General features: G+C 27.3%; 1 protein-coding gene and 1 non-coding gene across 2 annotated transcripts in view; one reads left to right on the forward strand and one right to left on the reverse strand.

The window, feature by feature from the left end:
• Positions 1 to 1,741: 1,741 nt before the first annotated feature.
• Positions 1,742 to 22,487, reverse strand: part of LOC119675134 — a 24,944-nt gene continuing 4,198 nt past the window's right edge. Inside the window, exon 3 of the mRNA XM_038086322.1 lies at positions 1,742 to 1,822. Coding sequence (XP_037942250.1) covers positions 1,742 to 1,822 — 81 coding nt within the window. The remainder of the gene's footprint in view (positions 1,823 to 22,487) is intronic.
• Positions 19,334 to 19,531, forward strand: LOC119686551. Its single transcript, XR_005252971.1, has one exon. It is a non-coding gene; the product is annotated as a U2 spliceosomal RNA (small nuclear RNA).

The following is a 22,487-nucleotide window of genomic DNA, read 5'->3' on the forward strand; positions in this document are numbered from 1 at the left end:
CGATTAGGAAACACTTATCTAATGCCTCACTTATTTTCTAAATTTCCCTAGAGACGATTTTGTTTAAGTGATTGTGATCAATTAATATGATATGATTTTTTATCACTGTGAAAACATTAGTAAAACAATTTCAAACGTCATTTTTTTCTGGTATAATGTTTTATATTTATATTTATTTATATTATTTATATTTATTCTAGAACATTAGACTTTAAAAATGGTTTGATCAAAGTTTCCTATGTCCATCAAGTAATATAGAAATGGAAATTCAGTATCCTTTACCATAATTAAAAAAGAAAACGAAGTTTGAAAAAACAGAAATTCGGTATAGATAGATTTTTATAGATAAGAAAGATATGAATTATCAAAATTTTTTTTTAACATTAAACTAAACTTTCACTCACTAATTTTTTTTATATTTTAAAAAATGTTTTACAAATTTCTTAATGGCGGAATTTTGTTTGAAAAGGAAATTAATTTATGCCATGCGGATTATGTTGGTGTTCACACTAAATTACTTTGAGGTTGTTTGGTTTAAAATTGTTTTTAAACTGAATAAAGCCAGTATATTTGTAAATATAATATCACTTAATAATACTAATTAGATTCGGTTAAAAACAATTTAAATTCCACTGTACCCGTATTTCATTTCGACATAGTAAATTAAAAATTTAAAATTCAATGCATATATAAATAAGTATTGTTAAATTAAATTAATTATATGTTTAATTAATTTTTTTTATAAAACAGTTTTAATTATTCGGATTTTAGCTACAATAAATTCAAGTTACTGTGAACGGACGCACTCGATACCAGAATGTTTGAAAATATACAATAGACATTTAAAACCTCATGTAACAAAGGCAGTATTTCCTGTAACTGGGTTAAGGCTCATCTAGAGGTTTACTTTTAAATTATTGATTCAAGTAATTATGAAATTATCAAAAGTATTTGAAAAATAAATATTTATTAAATATTTGAAGTACATTTGATATGACACAAAGGTTTGTTATAGTGCATTTCATTAACTTCAACAGAATTTTAATTCTAATAGACTTAAAAACATAAGTAATTTGATACATCTATAGTCATAAACAAAAAAAAATTATGACTCTATGGTTATAAATTAAATTTGTAACTCATTAATTTATGTTCAAAAAAAATCTCAATAAACTGGTATATTTTAGGGTATGGTCAAAACTAGTATTTTATTTAATAAATTGTTTGACATTCAACGTATAAATCTATTAAAAACTAAATGGTTTTGCTAGCATACTTCGAAATACTAAAAAGTTGACAGTCTTTTTAATTTGCCGATATATAGCTTATATAGATATAGGTATTCATTCTAATCAATAACGCATTCAACAACAATTATCTGAATATAAGAGAGATATGAACATTTTAGATAACATTCCACTTTAAAGTGGAATTCATATGACGCATTTATTAACACCATCGACTATTTACTTGCATTCAGATAGTGGCCATTCCAGTCTGTTTTTATAGCGTACTATATTGTCTGTAGCGTACTATAGTCATTTCTGCAATTATACTATCAGTTTAGCCGTACATTTGGCTTCAGATTTTCCCTGATTTCTTAGAGTCTATTCTACATTCGATATACTAGTTGTTATTCTTGTAGTGCTATTCTTTGGAAGGGTGATAATATCTTTATCCTACAATTTGCTCTTATCCTCTCTGATATTAGTTACATTTACTAAAAGTTTCCTCTCGTTGGTTAATGCTTGATAATATTTGCAATGACACCTACATTAAGTACATTAGGACGAATGACATCCTCAGGTACTTCAAGATTGATCTGATTAAAAAATACATAAAGGATAGAGCCCTAAAACTATTTACGAAAATCGACAGGTTTACCAACACCGCGTCGTCGAATCTCAGAATGGTTACAAGATCCTCGAGGAGGTATGCAGATCGGAGGTCAGTTATTGCTTAATCTAATGAAGTGATAAACAATAATCCAGTTAAGGTGTAGAGGGGGGTTATGAAGAAACTTCGCAGTTAGTAGAGAGTAAAAGTGCTTAAGTGCACTAACTCAACTAGCCTCAACATAATAATACATAATAATCTGTATTTGTCTGAGAAAAAAATGTTAACTTTTCTATATTAAATAGAAGGATGTGAAGGATGAGCTCATTGCTTGCATTCATAAGGCAATAATAGATCTAATAGTTCTATCACATATAAGAACGGCAATGCTTACCTCTGTGATGATAAATGATTTCTAATTTGTTACAAAAGAAGTACAAAAATTTATTAAAATTCCCCTGCAATTCCCGTGCTCATAAATAATAATGAGCACTGATGGGTTAGCTTTAAGTATGAAATGAATTTGCTAATTATAAAAGGTCAGTTGAGCAATGAAACTATTTTCTGTTTTTGAAGAAAAGACAATGTACTCTAATAAAAATTGTTATAAAAATGTTGATGTGAAATTTTAGCCAACCTTTAATTGCTAACCATATTGTGTAAGTGAAGATAAACATTTTTATTACTCAGAAAGTTGGCATTTCAGAAGCATCTAAGTATAAAAATATATAATCAAATTAAGAAATTCATTTTACTGATATCAATAAAAATGTACTAGATAAACGGAGGGGTAATATTATAGATCTCATAGTTCTATACTAACACACAAATATTCACACATAAATTTAATTATAATAATGGGAACTAATCATATTGAAGAACGACAATGCTCACCTCTGTAATGATAAATGTTTTTCAATTTGTTACAAAACAAGTACCAAAATTGATTAACATTCTTCACGCAACTGCCTGCTCATAAATAATTGATGGATTAGTTTTAAGTATAAAACGAATTTGCTAATTATAAGAAGTCAGTGGAACAATGAAACCGTAAAAGTCACAACGCAGTTTCGAAGAATAGAAAAAGTACGCTTTAATGTATTCTATACGAAATCAGTTCTAGAATTCGACTTTAACTCGACTTAAGTATAAATGTTGTTTTAAGCTTAAACCGCTGCTGGAATAGCAAAGTAACTTTCAGTAAATCAGTTTTATATTAAATATTCACAACAACAACCGAACAACATTTTATTTAATCAATTAATGAGGAGCTTTGTTCTATGTGAATTTCAAACAAAGGGAAATCGTGATCGTCAAAAATATCGTATATATTAAGAAGATATACATCGATTTATGATGTCTGCAAAAGTGCAGTATATCAAGTAATCAATTTTGTAATTAACTCTCATTTTCATTTTTATTACATTTCATTTAGTTGATTTATTTATTCGGATATTATTTTAAATAAGATTAATTATATATAATCATTATAATTAATAATTATTATACACAGGTATAATATATTCATTTCCTGCGCCATTCTATCACTTTATTTCTACACAACCAATAAATTCATAAAAAAAAACAATAGTTTCAGTTAAAAATTAATTCTCCGATATACTTTATTTATATGAGTTTTAAGGAATTATATAGTCATTTAGAGAATAAATTTGGCTTTATAATTCGATTTAAATAAGAATTCGCTGAGATGTGATGAAACCTAAAATTGTCATGTGTCATGTACCCAGCAAATTTTTTTGTGAAAATTATATGTTTAATGAATCAACCTACTTTCATTGAGGACTTCCTAGAGGAATATTGGATGAGTGTATACCTCACTAGAGTATAAAAGAAATCAAATGACAACATACAAATGGTAACGAAGAAATAAGAGCTACATAGCAATAAACTCAATTTTTTGAGATACATTTTGAAATGCATATATTTCTTAAGCCTTTTATAAAGTTCATAGAACTCTTTACTTAAGATTTTTATACATAGAATATGAAGATTTATGAAGTAATAAAAATGTAAACAAATTAATATCTGAGAAGTAATATATATTTTATTAGTTCGGCAAATATTTTTCATATTATAAATTACATTCATTTCCGCTAGAAATATAATAATTAATATATAATTTATTAATTATTAATATAGTGATGACAGTTTCTTAAAATCCTTAATTTGATAGTATCTTTCCTAAGATACTTAAAAGTCTTAAATGACTATTATAGGGACCTTAATACTAACGTAGGAAAGATTTCTAGGTGGAGTTCAGATTGTCTCCATCGTCCTCCTTCTTGGAGCACAAAAAAAAGGAAAATAAATACATTACATACACATTAAATGACTATTATAGGGACCTTAATACTAACGTAGAAATAAGCTAAGATCTCTAGGTGGAGTTCAGATTGTCTCCATCGTCCTCCTTCCTGGAGCACAAAAAAAAAAAAAAAATGGAAAATAAATACATTTTAAGTACCTATATGTGTATTTTGCAAGTCTTTTGTTTGTTTATTCCTTCTGTGGTGTTTATTCTTTCACTGCGGGTACTTTTTGTTACTACTATTTCATTGCTACTGCTCCTGACGTTATTATAATATTATTGTCATATATCTATCCGCTTACGCTCAAATACGAATGTATATAAATAATAATAATTTTGAAAAAAAGGTGATAATAATAATTTGAAAAAAATGAGTTCTTTTTGCAATGACAAATTTCAGTCTCAATGAAATAATTAGTTAATTTCGATTTGTATTATTAATACTTATACCAATTTTTAAAATCTCAGTTAAGAACTGAAGAATTGTCTCTAGTAATACCTAGGTTCGATAGATGCATTTTGAATCCGCGATGCCCAGTGAGAAACACTGTAACAAGTCGGGTGCCATTTCTGTTCAGCATAAGTAGCTCCCTAGTTCTAGCTTTTGATCGATTCAACATGGATTCTTTGCCTTGTTTGCAGGCAATTATATTATCTCAATCAGTCTGAGCTGCTCTTTCCAGCCACTCATTAATTTTAAGTTTGAAAAAGTTCCATGAAGAACCGCAGAATGGTTTTGGCCCAATATAATATGAGGCCGCCTCTTTTCTGACTAGTGCCCTGACATTCATATGACACTTAAACTAAACCCTTTATGTACATGTTTTATTTTTATTATAAAACATCTGGAACTTTGTTGGAAAAACAACAATTCATAAAGGGAACTGTTTAAGACGAAAACTTATATATTTCTCAATTGTTTGATTCAGTTGAAAAAACGATTTTTATATTTTATATTTTTATATACATATGTCTATCAAATATATTTCCGTATTTATTTAGAAAGTAGTATTTTATTTATTATAGAAAAATGTGTATTGATTAAATGATAATTAAATAATTTCTATTATCAGTATGAGTATTATGGTTTTAATCGCTTAATTGACGTTTTGCAAAGCTATATGGAATGTCAATTAACTGGTTTCATCCAAATTCCACGAAAATTATATTTATTCAAGAATTTAAATTGAATATAAATATACACAGATAGTTATTTTAAAAACATTACAGTTTTATTGATGTACGTATATTGACCAAATATTACAGCATTGGCCCATGTTCAGTAAAAACGAGTAAATTACTTGTATATATGTGTTTTAGTATAGGTTCGATTGCAATTCCTATGCCACGTACATATGTTAAGTGTAGGGCTTTGATATTTAAACTTGAACATTGGTTTTTGATAAGATAACAAAAAATTTTTTTAATTTTAAAAGTGTGCAACTGATATAGATAAACGTCCAGTCGGTTGCTGCAATATTAATAAAGCTAATTTTTTACATTTCATACGTATGCATATAATTACTTTATTCAGCTGTCCTTAATCTTTCAAAACCCTTCCTTTAACAAATAGGTGAAAATTACTCTTTCACATCTTACTCGTGAGCTTATTTTGTTTCAAAAGCTGTTGGGATGTAGCTAATATCATCTATATTTGTTTAGCTGATGTTTAAACGTTAATTTTCAATAACAACACTTTGCTATGATCTTTAAGAAATCACAGAATGTTATCAAGAGAATATAATTTGCAGTCATGCTTATACTTATAAAACTAATATTATAATAAATTAATAAAAATATTGGCTTTGCGCCAAATGTTTTTTAATCTTTCACATATTTTTATATGCGAGTTTATGAATGATATACACATACATAGCATATATTTGTTTTATATTTAAATAAATATTCATTTAATTGAAACAAAATTATTTGAAGATAAACTTTAGCAAAAATAATAATATATAATTTTACCATTCGACGGTATTTTCAACATAGGTTATCTCTCAGAAGCCTCTACAGCTATAAAAAACACAATGAATACATCTTGAAATATATATTTTAATAATATAGTTAGTAAGTTAATATATATTTATGGTAATTATTTCTGATTCATTAAAATAAGTGTACATCAAAACATAATAATTCGTATATTATTGAACACTTGACGGATTATTGTTTCTTATTTTAATTACTGCTTGCAAAGTTTTCAATTTTTTAAAAATAACTAAAATCATTTCAAAATAAAATACTTGAAGTATTGTATAATCTGATGTTATTGTCCACAAATTATTTACTAAAATAGAAATAATGTTTAGACAATTATTTAAAATATTTTTCTGTTAATTAACAGAACCCTAACATTGCTGCTAACTTCCGAACATACCTCTGTATGTTTGTTTATAGAAGCAAAATTTTCTCCAGATATATGTTTTGGAGAATCAATAGGTTTCTTAAAAAAGCTTAATGTATAATTCGTTTCTAATAATTAATTTGTATATATACTTTAATATAAAATAAATATGTATATACCTTTAATAGGCGATATCGTTGCTAAAATATTACAATAAACCTATCTGTATTTGATTTAATATCATTCAAAATCCTTGGCATTACTAATGATCAGAGTTTAGAAATGGTTTTAAATTTAAATAAAATATATTTAAAAGTTGGACGGATTCGAATAGCAAAGAAAGGACAAGGACAAAAATTTATTTAATTTATTAAAATTTAAATGTTTGGCATATTTATATTTATTTATATTCAATATTTTCGAAATATTTTAAATGGTTAATTAGCTTAGTTGGATGTATTAAAAATTTCTTTAAATTGCAGATTAACTACTATACTAGTTCAATTAAGGAAATCTCATAATCGTAAACGTGCCAAGTTCATAAATTAAAGATTTAAAATTTATTGTGCACTTCTAAATGCTTACTTTTTGTTAACATACTTTATTTATATGGTACGTCCAGACTAAATTACGCTAATCTAGCTGCGATTAGATACAGTAATTTATTAGTTAGTTATGTTACATTTAAAGCTAATAAAACTTGTAATAGAAATGTTGGCATATAAAACTTTAGCCTATCTTAATTCATACGTTCATTGTCACTACCTATATTGTATAAGTGAAGCTAAACAATTTTACTACTCAAATGGGTGCCATTTCAGAAGCATCTAAGTATAAAAATATATAATCATATAATCAAATTAAAAATTAATTTTACTAATGCTCGTATCAATAAAAATGTTCTAGATAAATGGAGGGCTAAAATTCTTTTCCAAGGTTAGATAAGTAATTCAGCATTTGATAATGACAAGGCTAAATATAATTCATAATTTATTTGATAATAGATATGATTATTGCTCAATCAAATAAACAATCCAATCATATCAAATAGTAAATGCTAAATGCAAATTCTAAACTCTTCCGTCATTTAAAATCGATCATGTCTTTGGCGCATGTGGCCGAGCGTACCGGTATAGGAAACTGTAGAAGCTGGATCACTCAATAAAAGGCATTAAAGCTTATCATGTGATGTATCACGTGTCACTCTTATCTCTTTATTATTTTATATATGAGAAAATTATAAAATTTTAAACAACTTTAGAAAATAAATATTTTATATACATTTAATGTTTTAATCACTTTAAGGAATTAACTGTTAGTATAATTGTTTTATATTCCAAAAAAAGTAATCATTAATATAAAATTTATATTTTACACTAATTCCACGGAAAATAGTATTTTTAAAATTATGTATATAAGAAAAAAAAATTAAATTTTATGAATTTTATAAATAAAATTATATTGATTATACATATAATGTTAATATAATATTGTTTGCTAATAAAATGGCACTGTTTGACAACAGTGCCGTTCCTCTTCCATTTCACAACTTAGAGATCTCAACTTAATATATACATTGAGAAAAAATTTAGCGCTGTCAATTGAGCAAAAATACCGCTTCCAAAGCCAACTATTTAGCGCCTGATAGCTTCAGTAATTACATAAATATTTTAACATAACCTACCCTAATAGAAATTAGTATTTTAAATTTTAAATTTATATATTTTTTGCTAATTTATATCAAATTTTAAATTTTCAAAGTAAGTTGTCAGTGATATCGATTTCAAAACTGTTATCTCTGGATTAATAATAAATAACCGCATAAAGTTTTACTGTAATTACACTGCTGTAATTACTTGTTTTGATGTATGTGGAGTATTAATTGATAAGAATTTTCTGTTCGTAGCATAACTCGTGTCAACTCTGTTGATATACGCGATTGTCGTATGCTCGTCATGCGAACTCATGACTGACACTTGAAAGTTCTCAAATAAAAGTATTTGATAAATATTAATATAATATCAGATTCAAATATTTTTTCGCGAGTGTAGCTGAAGTATGCATGAATCTAAATTTTTTTTAATTTGTTAGTTTAAAAGCATACCTTATCATAGGACTGATATTTTTAGGCACACAAATATGTGTATGTATTTACTTTTTAATTAAACGGCCAGATAGATAACAGGTCTTGACTTCTAGCTTATGCTTTCTGTCTTAGATAGATCACTTTTTTAATTTTTAGAAAAATTTTACTAATGTATCTGTCACAACATTGCAGAAAACCATGTGCTGATTTTTTGTAGATTTGGTAATTTTCTTTTTTATACTGACCACGATGACTTGATTTAACACGATGACTTGAGCAAAACTGAAATAACGTAATATCCTAATTTACAACTTCGTTGTCACAAGCTTATAATTGAACTGATAATTAAATAAATTAAGGAGTCACAGAAAACGCACGAGTCAAGCCCACTTGATTAGCGGAACTATTATTTTGCATGATCTTTCTATTTCTTGTCATTATTTGAGATGATCTTTCGATTTTCAAAAATTATCAAATCCAAATTAAATAAAGTAATTCATTTTTATTTTATACTTTTTAATAGAGTAAAATTTTATTACTTCTATATTTAAATTTATATGTATATAACCAAGCACATGCCTTCAGTATATATTTTTTTGGCCACATTTTGGTATATTTATAATTTTGGGTATTTTAAGAGATAATTTTTGATTGATTTTATGTCTGGCATATTATGGTGCAAAGGTAGCGACTACGCATGATTCATTTAATCATAATTATCTAATAAATTAAAGCCATATGAGACACAAAATCAATGTATTGACATATTTGCAATTACGAATAAATTAATAATATTTTATTAATAATTATTTTATATAATTTATTTAAAATTTTTAATGCAAATTTCAAGTGACTATTCTTGGTTTACTCATATCCTAAGTGGGAAAACTAAGTGGTCCTAAGTGGTAAAATTTAAAATATTTTAAAATAATATTTAAAATACGACATAATCAAACTTCGAAATTACTTTAAAATATTTAAATAAATTTTTTTTTTAAATTCATACCTATATATGTTGAATAGTAGACATATCGAAGCAAATCATAATTTAAAAAATGATACTTGTAAATATTAAGCTGATTTAGTATAAAAATGCTATTGGAAAAAAACCTGCAGTGATTTTGATTGATGAAGTAAAATTTCGATTTGATCACACCTGCCTTTGTGAAAAATATTCTCATAATTTTTTTCAAATAAATTTTTGATAATTTGAAACAAATTTTTCTGCAACAAACCATGTCATGAATGATTTAGTTAAAATCATTCTAATTTGGTTAGAACTTAAGTAAATTGGGAGATCAGTTTAACATATCTTCGGCCTAAGTCGTACGCATTTTAGTACCTATTCATCAGTCACCTCAAACAGTATGCTTAACTTTTAAATAATGGAAAGAACTTAAATATGACATGTCACACAACATGTCACATGAATAGTAGGATATTACTCTTTCCTTTCTTCTGATACTTCCGAGGTTGATTGCTTTTTATGCATGTTGTGTCGTCTTACTTGGCTATGAATTAGTCTTTAGAATGGTGCAAATGTGCAATGGAGTTTCTTACTCCAGTATATGGTTTTTATCTGCTAGAGTAAAGACTGTATGTGGCAGTGTGGTGACTCTATATTTCAATAATAAGATTTTAGAATAACCATTAAGCTCTATATTTTTTGGAACTCAAGAAAATAATACATTATACTTTTAATATGTATTTTTATCAATATTTATTGTAAAATTAAGTATCCATTTTTTCTTATGAAACCAGGTTTTCTGTAAAATAAGATATCTTCGTAGCTGATGACAGGTGTTTTCACGTCAACTGTGTCCGAAGTAATTTCACAAAAGGAATATTCTGTATACCAGAAATATTCCGACCGAAGAAATAGGTACATTGAATTACCATAATAAGACAGATGGCTTCACGTCAACTGTGTCCTAAGTGATTCCTTGTAACAAACAAGAAAATATTTTCTATTGTAGAAATATTCGAACTGAAGGAATAGCTTCATTGAATTACCAAGACACGAGCCCAAGTAGTTTGTGATTAAGTGCTTCTTTAGTTTTAAATATTCTCTTCTTCAATAATGCTGCGAAAAGTTAAAAAAGTCTTCATTGAAGGGAGGCAGAATTGGGTTGTATATTGGATGCCGCAAAATTATCCAATTCAGGTCTATGATTTTATAATGAGTTACTACTATGTATTCTGATATTTATTTTTGCATTTCTATAAAATGAACTTTTGATTCAATTCTAAGGATTCATGTAGTATTGTGTGTAATCTTTTAAACATCTTTATCCCTTTTTCAAAGTTACGTTATATATTAGCGATTAAGCTTCCCACTACATATACAGGAGTCTCTTATTGAACCTCAAATTTGGTTTAGAAGTAAAAGAGGATATAGTTTCTTTTCTAACAATATTTTTGTATGTAATCGACGCTTCATCGTGAATTGCAATTCAGAGTTTAACGGGTTCAATTTTACTCCAAAAATAAGATACATTTAATCTTAGGAATAAGACCACTTCTAGTTCTCGTGTAAAGTGTGAAATTTGTTTTAAAGTTAAATTTTTTCATAATCTTCGTTGTTGTTAAAAAACGATCTCAATATAATTTGATCTTAACAATTGATCTTTATCCAAGAATGTCCTTTAGAGTTTGGTTTATTAGAAATGCTGAAATCTCCTGTTCTAAATTACTGGAAACATCTGTTGTGTATTGTGTCCGAAACGGTTTTTCAATTAAAAAACTTTCACTGAATTTCAGTATACTCCTGAGGCATTTGTTCATTACTATAATTCGTATATTACTATATATTCGTACAATATCGTAAATGAGCTTTGTTGATACCCATGTTCACACGATCGCGTCTTATTGACTAATGATATGAGACATTTGCATTTTGATAAGTTAAAAGAATAAACATTTAAAGAGTACAAAAAGAGAAAAGAGAGACAGCCATATATATGCTAAACTAATACGTGTATATTTATTGAAGCTTGGATTAATGTTCAGATCCACTTTTTTGTAGATCCACTATTGTATTTTATGTACTGTATTTAACTGCAAAACTGAAATCACACATAACGTGACGTGAAAGTATTCAATAATAAATAGTTCATATAGTTCATGTTTTTATTTACGTAAAACAGTCGAATTTCTTTTTTTTTTTGATACTGTTTTTTAAATTGCCTTAGCAGCAATTGGAGTGAGATTAACACTTTATTAAATTGACAAATGGGAGACAATATATTTGAAGAGTATTTAGGGCTATAAGTATTTAATTAGTTTTGCTCAAGATAATTTCAATAAGAAATTGTATAAAACAGCAAATATTTTTCTATCACAAAAACGAAACTAGAAATATAAATGGAGCAAACAGTATTAAAGCAACATTTCTTCTGGCACTCAGTGATATCTTCACATTTTCAGGAATCCTCCTGCTTTGACAAAAAAAGAATTAAGTAAAGTCTGAAGCAAAAATTTGAGAATTATACTCGTATACAATAAACACTGTGATATGATTTCGATACTTTAATAACATTTCATAATGAATAATATTATTTCATGATGAGGCTTTTTTGAACAGTAGTGAACTACAACAACAAAAAATCATTTCACGTTATTTTAATTAATTCAATTTTTGGCTGTCCTGCCAAATTTGAAGCTCAGAGTCAGCGCAGCTTAACCAACTGACTCAAAGCCGTAGTTAACTTTTATGCTCACACATTTTTCTGGAGTTTTCTTAATTTGCTGTGAAAATTTTATTAATAAATTCACTTGCTATGTTTATATTAGAACGAAATTATAAACCAGCTGTAGAGTAATTGAATTAATTAATCATATTTTTATTTTTTTTTTTAATTGTTACATGTCAATACTATTCTGTTTGGAATAGTAATTTATGATGGAATTAGTTACTATCATACAGTCTTCCTTCCACTGTGTTTTTTATATTTTCATTTATAAAGAAGTTAAAATATCTAGATTATGTGCCAAAATTCTTCATTATCTCCAACCGCTCCAACCAAATAATTCGTCCGTCACTTCTATATGGTTGTGCAGCGTTTAGCAAAGCTTCAAACACTACTATTCACTCTCCGCGAAGACTTTTCAAAGTTCACATTAGTGCACATTAGGACGAATGACATCCTCAGGGACATCAAGATTGATCCCATCAAAAAATACATAAAGGAGAGAGCCCTGAAATTATTTGCGAAATCTGACAGACTTACCAACACCGCGTTATCAAATCTCAGAATGGTTACAAGGTCCTCGGGGATTTATTCAGATCTGAGATCGATTATTGCTTAGTCTGATGAAGTGATAAATAATAATTTAGTCAAGGCGTAAAGAGGGGTTTTGAAGAAACCTCGCAGGTAATAGAGAGTAAAAGTGCTCAGATGCACTGACTCAACTAGCCTCAATATAATAATGTCTAAATTTTTCAATGTTCACAATTTTTTATTTCTGATATATAAATCCTTACTTATTTGGATTGAAAAGCTTATTATTTAAAATATATTTCTGCCGATCAGTTGTGTAGATCAAGTAGTTCGATTAATAATGTTTAGCTTTTTTGACGGGGTCGCTTTTTTAATCGAATATTACTAATTTGAAAGTAATAGATTTTAATAATTGATTTAAGTAATAGTTTCGACATAATGAATTTATAAAATTCATATTTACAAATTTATAATATTATAGGGAGAAGCATAACATAAATATTATTGACCTAACATTTCCTGAAAACCATATTCGCTGACGAGATGTTATGGAATCAAATCTTTTGTTGTTTAAATTTAATAAAATATGTATTATTAATGGAAACGCAAGATTACTTGAGTGATGTAAACAAAATTATAACCCTTGGCAAATGTTATCAGCAAAAAATGCATCTTGGTGAAGTTGCAAATATAAAACAAAAACAAAAACAAAAAAAATTGGTCTCAGTAACAATAATTACATAGGGTCCCATATTAAATCAAATAAAATTAGAGTTTATAGTGCTTCTATGAGTAAAGCATAATATAATTAAGTTAATTTTATTAAGCTAATATAATTTTGCTTAATTTTAAATATTTTTTATTTAAAAATTATTTAGTCAAAGATTATTTAATCATACATTCACATACATATAAATAAATATTTGTGATTAATCGTTTTATCAACAATTTCAATAATACAGAAAATTAAAGTTTCTTCTGGACTTCTTTATTAGTTATCATTAAAAATCTATGTTTGAGCGGTCATTCATATTCTAATTCAGGGCTGTCCGAACCAGATAAGATGGCGGGACAATTTAAATCACTGAATAGGTTGGAGCGCCACGAAAATAAATACATACGTTTATAATTTTATTTATCATAAAATAAAAATACTGCGATAATATTAAATTTAGTTTTATTAATTCTTCAATTAGGTGAATTAACGTCAAATGTAATAAATTATTTAAATCAATTAAGTAAATTAACGTCAAGTGTAATAAATTATTTAAAATATTCTAATTTATTTATATTAGAATTTATTTATATAATTTTACAAAAATGTAATAAAGGAAAATTGGCCTTATTGTGTTAGATTAGAAACTTATCGCAGACCGCATGAGGCTTATGAGCCGTGCTTTGGACAACCCTGTTTTATGGTAATTGTTTGATAGGATTAATTGTGTGGTTCTTTGGATATCATTTCAGATTAAAAGCCGAACTAAGGTTGTTCTTATGTTATTCTTATATTTCTCGGTTTTTTTCTACTTCTCAGTTAAGTTCAAACCCCTCACAAATATTTTATAAATTGACTAAAATTTAAAGGTAATAACAAGAATTTTCAATTCCTGTTTTTCATAGGAAATATACAATATACTATACATAGATTTCAAAAATAGTGCTTATCAAGTAAGTGACGATGTTGAAATAAAGTTCAACAATATTGACAAAAATTAATGTCATAGTTTCATAATTTTAATAATGAAGAGCAGAAAATGAATATATATTTTTTAAATATTTATTTTTTTGTTTTTTAAGTTTTAACTTGATATATATATAATTAAGAATAAGGGTTCTCATCAAAGCACATAAATTTATCAAATATATATTTTTATACGTTTACATACATTATTATAAAAACGCTTTTAATGATATAATTGTCAAAATTTATCAATCAGATGTTCGCTGTTATGAATAATGACAGCATAAGATCCAATACGCATTTTTTTCAACTTAACGTTTAACCAATATCGTTTCAATATTAAATATTTGTGTAAACTTTACCCAACAGCTGTGTCGCTAACAATAAATTATAAAATCATCGTCATCATCATCCGTGGCTATACAGTCCATGTAGGACCTAAGTCTGTTTAACAATAGTCTTCCATTCTTCTCTGCTTTCTGCTTTTACTTCCTAATTCCAATCTTATGTTCATTTCTAGTAAGTCCTGCGCACACTGTCTTTCCATCGCTTTCTTGCTCGCTCTTCTCTTGTGCTAGTTCCTACTTCGTTCTCATAAATCTTAAGCGGTACCGTCATATCCGACATTCTTAAATTATAAAATAAAAAAATAAAATTAAGTGTAAAGTCCAAACTAGTATTTACAAAGAACAAGTAATGGTTTTTCAATCAGCTGTTGTCACTATATAGTGGCATTCGTTTCAGATAAATGAATGCAACCATGTAGAGACAATAGATAAATTTATACGATAAATTTATTCGATAAAATTTTCGTGTGAATTTATTAAGTTTGTGTAAACGATTTTTCATACAAGATTCACTTTACTTACAAAGAATATTAATTTATACGTTTATAAGGTTTATAAGACATTTATCAGTTTAGATGAGTACCTTTAATATTTTATATAAAGGTATATAAAGAATATAAAATATTTTCTTACCAATAACTATCATTTCTCATATTAAAAGTTAACTCAACTACTTTTCTACTATTTAATCAGCTTTTAAATTAGCTACTAAATCAATCGCTAGTATCTTGGTTCGAAAAAACTATTTTTCATTAATTAAATTTTAATAAGGTGGGGTGTATAAGAGTAATACTTTCTATTTTTATACATTTTTCAAGCCGATAGATATACATAGATTTAATAAAAAAATACAAACAAAAAGAATATAAAAATAAAAATAAAGAAAAATAGATTTAATTAAAAAATATAAGAATTGTTGGAATTAAAATAAATCACTTCCTCTAATACAGAGACCATTTAACGCACAATATTAAAATTATTGGTATGTAATACTACTTAAAATAAGATATAAATATATCATATTTTTAAATTAATTTATTTAAATTTAATTTATAAAAATTTATGTTATATGATATAAATTAATTAATGTACATAAAAGCCACATATATCAAGGCTCTCAGCTTCCTTATTATTAGTACTACCTGTTCAAGTACTAACAATTCAGTACTCTGTATATACTTGTACAGCCACTTATATATGGTATATACACTTGTATATATAATTTTTAAACATTTATATTAAGCAATATTGGCTTTACAAACGACATTCTTTCAAAGCTGTTATTTCAAACTTACTACGAAACTCAGTCAATAAAACGCAAGGTGCAGTCTGTAATAAAAATAGAATATATGCAGCTTTTACCTGCCGATATGCAAACAAACTGAATTTAAATGCTGCATAAATATTGACATATTAGTATATATTATTTAACAGAATCGCATTTACACATGTTTTGCTTTTAATATATGAAATACTAATGAGTTCTACTCTATGGATCTCAGATAATTTGTATGCAAAGTACCGCAAATTGTGCGATGCATGTATCTGCGAAGCACACGAGAAAGTATTTCAGAGACGTTTAAATTTATTTGTTTATTAAAAGTAGTAATGGGCAAATATTTAGGCTCTTATATCACCCAAATTAGCATTTCAGATGGGTGCATTTTTACACATAAATTATAATTGTAATTTTTTTTATTTCTACATATAAAATAAGGACTTTCTGCAAAGAGCGAAATGCATTTTTGCATTTGCATTCAAAAAACTTGGGTTCATACTGTTGTGTGATATCTCGTTAATCAGTTGTTAGTGACTTAGTTTTCCATTTTTTTGTAAATGACTTTTGTATGGAATAACAATTTATAGTTAAATAAATTACAGAAGCATCCTCTCTGATATCAGTTACATTTATCAAAAGTTTCCTCTCGTTGGTTAATGGTTGATAATATTTGCAATGAGACCTACATTAGGTACATTAGAACGAATGACATCCTCAGGGATATCAACTTTTTATTACTTAAAAACTTTAACTAACTATATAATAGCGTAGTTAATCTTGAAAAAATATAGAGTGGAATCAGTTATACTGACTCCATTTAATTTAGAATATAGCCACGAGCTGACAACTTACTTAGCACATACACACTCTTCTACTTGTAATACACATATGTTTTCCCCAACTCCTAACTCCTTGTATTCCTAGTAAGAAACGGATCGATCTGTCATTGATATGGAGACATATATAATCACTAATCGAACCAAATGTATGAGAGTCATTGAAGACATATTCGACAAATTTGTAAAATGTTATTAACGACCGATTGCATGCACTGTCTTGCAGAGTATCCGTATTCGAATACACATATGTACACCTATGTTTTCCCCAACTACAGTTGTATTTCTAGTTGGAAACGAATCGTTCTGTCATTAACGTGGAGACATAACATATACAACAACTAATCGAACCAAATGTATGAGAGTCATTGTAGACATATTCGACAAATTTGTAAAATGTTATTAACGACCGATTGCATGCACTGTCTTGCAGAGTGTTCGTATTCGAATACACATATGTACACCTATGTTCTCTCCAACTACGGTTTTATTTCCAGTTGGAATCGCATCGATCTGTCATTGATGTGGAGACATATATAACAACCAATCGAACCAAATGTATGAGGGTCATTAAAGACATATTCGACAAATTTGTAAAATGTTATTAACGACCGATTGCATGCACTGTCTTGCATAGTATCCGTATTCGAATACACATATGTACACCTATGTTCTCTCCAACTACACTTTTATTTCCAGCTGCAAACGCATCGATCTGTCATTGATGTGGAAACATATATAACAACTAATCGAACCAAATGTATGAGGGTCATTGAAGACATATTCGACAAATATGTAAAATGTTATTAACAGAGTGTCCGTATTCGAATGAAACTGTGCGCTCTTTGATATTTTTAATTTTTTTTACTCTCTTTCGTAAATTTTTTTCTTAAATTATATTACTCGTAGCATTGTTTTGCAATATATTGCGTATATTATCTGTAGACGTTTCGTAGACCATCTTGAAGTTGAAGACCATTTGTGCAACTAGGTTGCTCATGAATTCTAATGTAACAGAACAAGTTAATTTGTTAATAAACTTTCATAGCAAATTAACAAAAAACTGCAAGCCTCAAATTTGTTGGGACACAAATTAGACACTTATGTTAATTATTGCAGTCTCAAAAAATTATTTACGAATGATTAAATATAAGAAGTAATTCCTAGACCACTGATGATGTGTATTTGGCCATACTCGGAACAGCTGTATGGTTAGCCAAAAATTCAATTAATTAAAAATAATAAATAAATTTTGTTGTTGCAATTTTATTACTGTTCGATAAAAACCTTTCTATTAAAAACAATAGTTTATATTAAGAATACAGTTTCTTTCATCAAAATGGACGATAAGAATCAATCTAATCTAATAATCAATCTAATAATAATGAATTATAAATTATGCTAATTAAGGGTAAGAAATATTTAGGATCTCTAGGTTTCACTTCGAATAGTGGTATTTACATTCGAAAAATACATGTTCTAAATATCTAAGAGTTAGGATGAGAGGATAATAATGGAAATTTATAATTTTGAAATCTTTGCCAAGTTTTCATTTTAGTTTCGAATAAATTTTATAATTAAATTCAAAGAAATTATTATTTTGAAATTTATTCACTTGATTCATAAGAAATCGCATAATTTGATTTTAATTCACTTGGATTTGGTTTTGATCAGAAAATTACATTCATAAATCTTTTCGTTTAAGTCAAAGAGAATAGCATTATCAAGTACTTAAGTATTTATTGGTCGTTGTAGATAATATTTGTTCATTTATTTGCAATCAAAATTCCTCAATTAAATTTAAACTGCAAAGTGAAACGTATCAATTGCAAATAAAAGCGCCTCCGAAGAATTATTAATCAGTAAACAAGAAAGTACGCAAGTAACGACCCAAAAAGTGATCGTTGACCAAACCCAATCAAGTGTCGCTTGATTGGAAATTTTCCACATTTTCAATCAAAACTTCTTGAATAAAAATAGCGTAAATACTTCGGGTATAAGAACTTCTAAAAATATGAGTTTTTATAAGAATTTCAAATTGATTTAATTGAAGTTGAAAGCGAAGTGTAGACTATCGATCTGTGGCAACTTTCAATTTGTCTTTCAATTTGTGAAAGGTTGATGGTAATTTAGAAGTTGATGGGTGCAAGGTCTTGATGCAATTGAAGACGTTCTTATGTGAAAGATATCGAAATTTCGGCAAAGTCGAAGACAAGTTTTTTGTATTACCAAAAACCGTAATACTTGCCATTATACTACCAGTATAATTAATTTTTATATCAGTTTTATATATTATTCACTTTTAAGCTGCAGTATTGAGGAAACTTCATTTCAGTAATCAGGGGAGAGAGATGAGAAGGGGAGAGAAGGCCGGTTCTCGGCCTTATGGCTAAGATCAAAGTGTAGTATCTGTTCTCTTCAGCTTAACATCTTATAGATCCAACATTGGTGGACAATAAATGTTAAACTATTTTTGGAAAGAGACGGAGTGTTTAGAAGCTTGCTTCATCTTTGTCACGGGTTGACCTGGCATTGCAGCGAAGGTGAAGGAAAATGGTTAACTATATTTGATTCTACAGGGTTTACTTCATTTACAGAATATTAATATGCATGTCCTTGCTAATGATTATTTTCACCAATTCAGTTTCAGACATAGCTTCCACATAAAGTGACAACTTAGATACATAATTACTGAGTTTGATGATATTAGGAACAATTATAATGAAATGCTAACAGAACATGTTGACCACTTAGCTAGAAATCTGTCAATTATATCTAATTTTTCGTTTAAAAACAGCTCAACATTCAGTTATTAATCAAAATAAAGCAAATAGAAGAACAAACATTACTTTTTCCTTAGGGAATGGCAAAGTTTTCTTCGTATATCATACCATATATGATATATCCCAATGTAACTTAACCCAAGTAATTTAAATAAGATTTACTTATATTTTTTATATGATACAATTATACTATATAGTTGAAATATTGTAATGTCATGTACTTAGAGTTAGGACTTATACTTAGTCTCATTGTGAAAGAAAATACAGTAAATAAATGTGTGCGTATAAAAAATAATATAAAATAATATATAAAATTTAGTTGTTAAGTAAGAACTAATTTTTTTTAATGCAGCAACTACATAAATTGATGTATTATAAAAAATTATTTATTACAGAATATTACTAGGACTCAAGACTGATTTAAGCATGAATCATAAGTCAGAAAAGTTGACGTAAACATCACTTAAGTCATTATTGACACTTAAGTTACAAATGTAAATTCGCTTAATAGCTCTGTGTGAAGAGTGAACTCTGTGTGAAGCATCAGTAAAACCAATTATTTACACGTCATATTTTTTTTTTATTAATTTTATTTAACGATTAACTCTTATTAATAAAATCATCATATTTTATTTGTTTACATAAATACGGACTTGTTAATTATATTAGTATATTAGTATATATAATAGTATAGTTGTAAGATGTGAATTATTTTCGTTAGAGTTATACATATATTTTTGTCTCGATTAAGTTTCATTCATTCTTACTGTACATAATTTTTTTAAACATTCAAAATTAAATAAATAATCGTAACGTAAAACTCGAACATAGATAAATAAAACTTAAGTGTAGTACTAGAATTTCTTTATGATTTATAAAAAGTATACAAAAATATAGCAAAGTATCTATATGCATGCAATTCAATTTCTGAAAATGCACGATAGTTATAAGTACAATGATAATTTAGGAAGCCATAAATATTGAAATGAGAAGACATCTTTATTCCATCTTATTTGACTTCTCCCATAAAACCATAGTCATAACCAACGTTATGAGATAAAATTCGTTGTAGGTGACAACACTTTTTTTAAAACAATCTTAATGTTTAACTACATACTAAGTTACTAAACTAAAGCGCCATCTATTCATTAAAAATATAATTAAAACTTCGATACCGTTTTAATTTATTATTAAGTGTAAAAATGTTTTTATTCCTGAAGAATGAAAACACATTCAGAAACTAGAATGTAACCAATAAGTCATAACTCATTTCAAATCATTCTTTGTTTACAAGTTATTTGAAGTTACCGTCAAAATCGTACTGTCAGGTTTAAGGTTTAAGGCCAAAATTATATCCAAATGATATTTGGTAAATGTCTGAGGTTAATATGTCTGCTTTATTCAAAACTGGTCTTATAAGCCTTGAAGAAGATTCGCTTAAAGGACGTTTACAGTCTATATCAACACAAAAATCATTGCAAATATATAGGATGTAAACATGAAAGTTTATTAACTGATCTAAAGAAATTTAGTGAAAGTCTTCACATTTAATTAGCCAGATTGAGAAATATCCTTTGTACAGTCCTGTGTTTTAAAAAATTCCAACAAAAATAATTTTTTCAGTGACATCTGGATTAATTTCGAAAGAATAAAAAGAATTTCATGCGCTGTTTCATCATTATGGATGGGACTTTGGTCTATCGCCATAATTTTGAATCAAAACAAAAGGTCAAACAAAGCTTTAGACCCAACGTTACAAATTAAGAATGACTTCGTATTTACAAACAAATAATAATAAACTTATGTAGACCCAGAAATTGTGAGTGAGATTTTTCGAAGAAAGACTATATTTACAGATTAAAAAATTAGAGTTAAACTTGGAATTGCTGCAAGTACCAGTCTATTTTCTATATTAACTAGCTTCTAACTTTTGGCTCTACGCGTACCTCAAATAAAATTATGGAAAACGATTTATAACGAACAAAGAAATAATAGTTGTCTTAAAGGCACATTTTGCAAACCTTCCGAAAAGATGCTACAGAGATGATGTTCAAAAATTATATATTATTTATTAGGCTTAGACTGATTATACTGAATAATAAAATCACTTTTTAAACTAAAAATTAGTTTCTACATTTCCATTCCCTGAACTAATTGGACAACCTCACATACTTTATGGTATTTATACATATATATGAAAGTGTGTATATGTCAATATCCTAAGCCACAGATTCGATTTCCAGTAGCAAATTGCAGTTTAATAATAAATATTTAAAAAATTTTGTACCAATATGTTAGTATGAAAGTTTACCTGAAAAGAATGAACAATAAACCTCAATCTATACATAGATAATTGCACAATTAAATACTTATAGAATCAATCTCTAAGCAAGTTTCTCAGTTTAGATAACTGTTATAAGAGATATTTAGCTCACCGATTCTGGTAAATATAAACAAAGTTCAGGGTCGTCAGATAAAATCCGTGTGGAAAATTTTATTTGTCTATCTCAAGAACTGCAAAGTAGAAATATATATTAAGTGGATAGATTGACAGTCAGAGATAAGTACAACAGTCCGTCTTGTTGAGCTAATCAAAATTATATGTGCTTTATAGGGTTTCATGTCGTATTTACTGCATTACATATATCTAAATATCTAAAAAAACGTGAATATTTTGCATTAGCTGGAAAAGCAAATTCAGAAGAAATATATTTTTAAATAGAGCTGTTTACAGTTTTTT

This window comes from Teleopsis dalmanni, chromosome 2, assembly GCF_002237135.1.
Source record: "Teleopsis dalmanni isolate 2A chromosome 2, ASM223713v2, whole genome shotgun sequence".
Classification (NCBI taxonomy): Eukaryota; Metazoa; Arthropoda; class Insecta; order Diptera; family Diopsidae; genus Teleopsis; species Teleopsis dalmanni.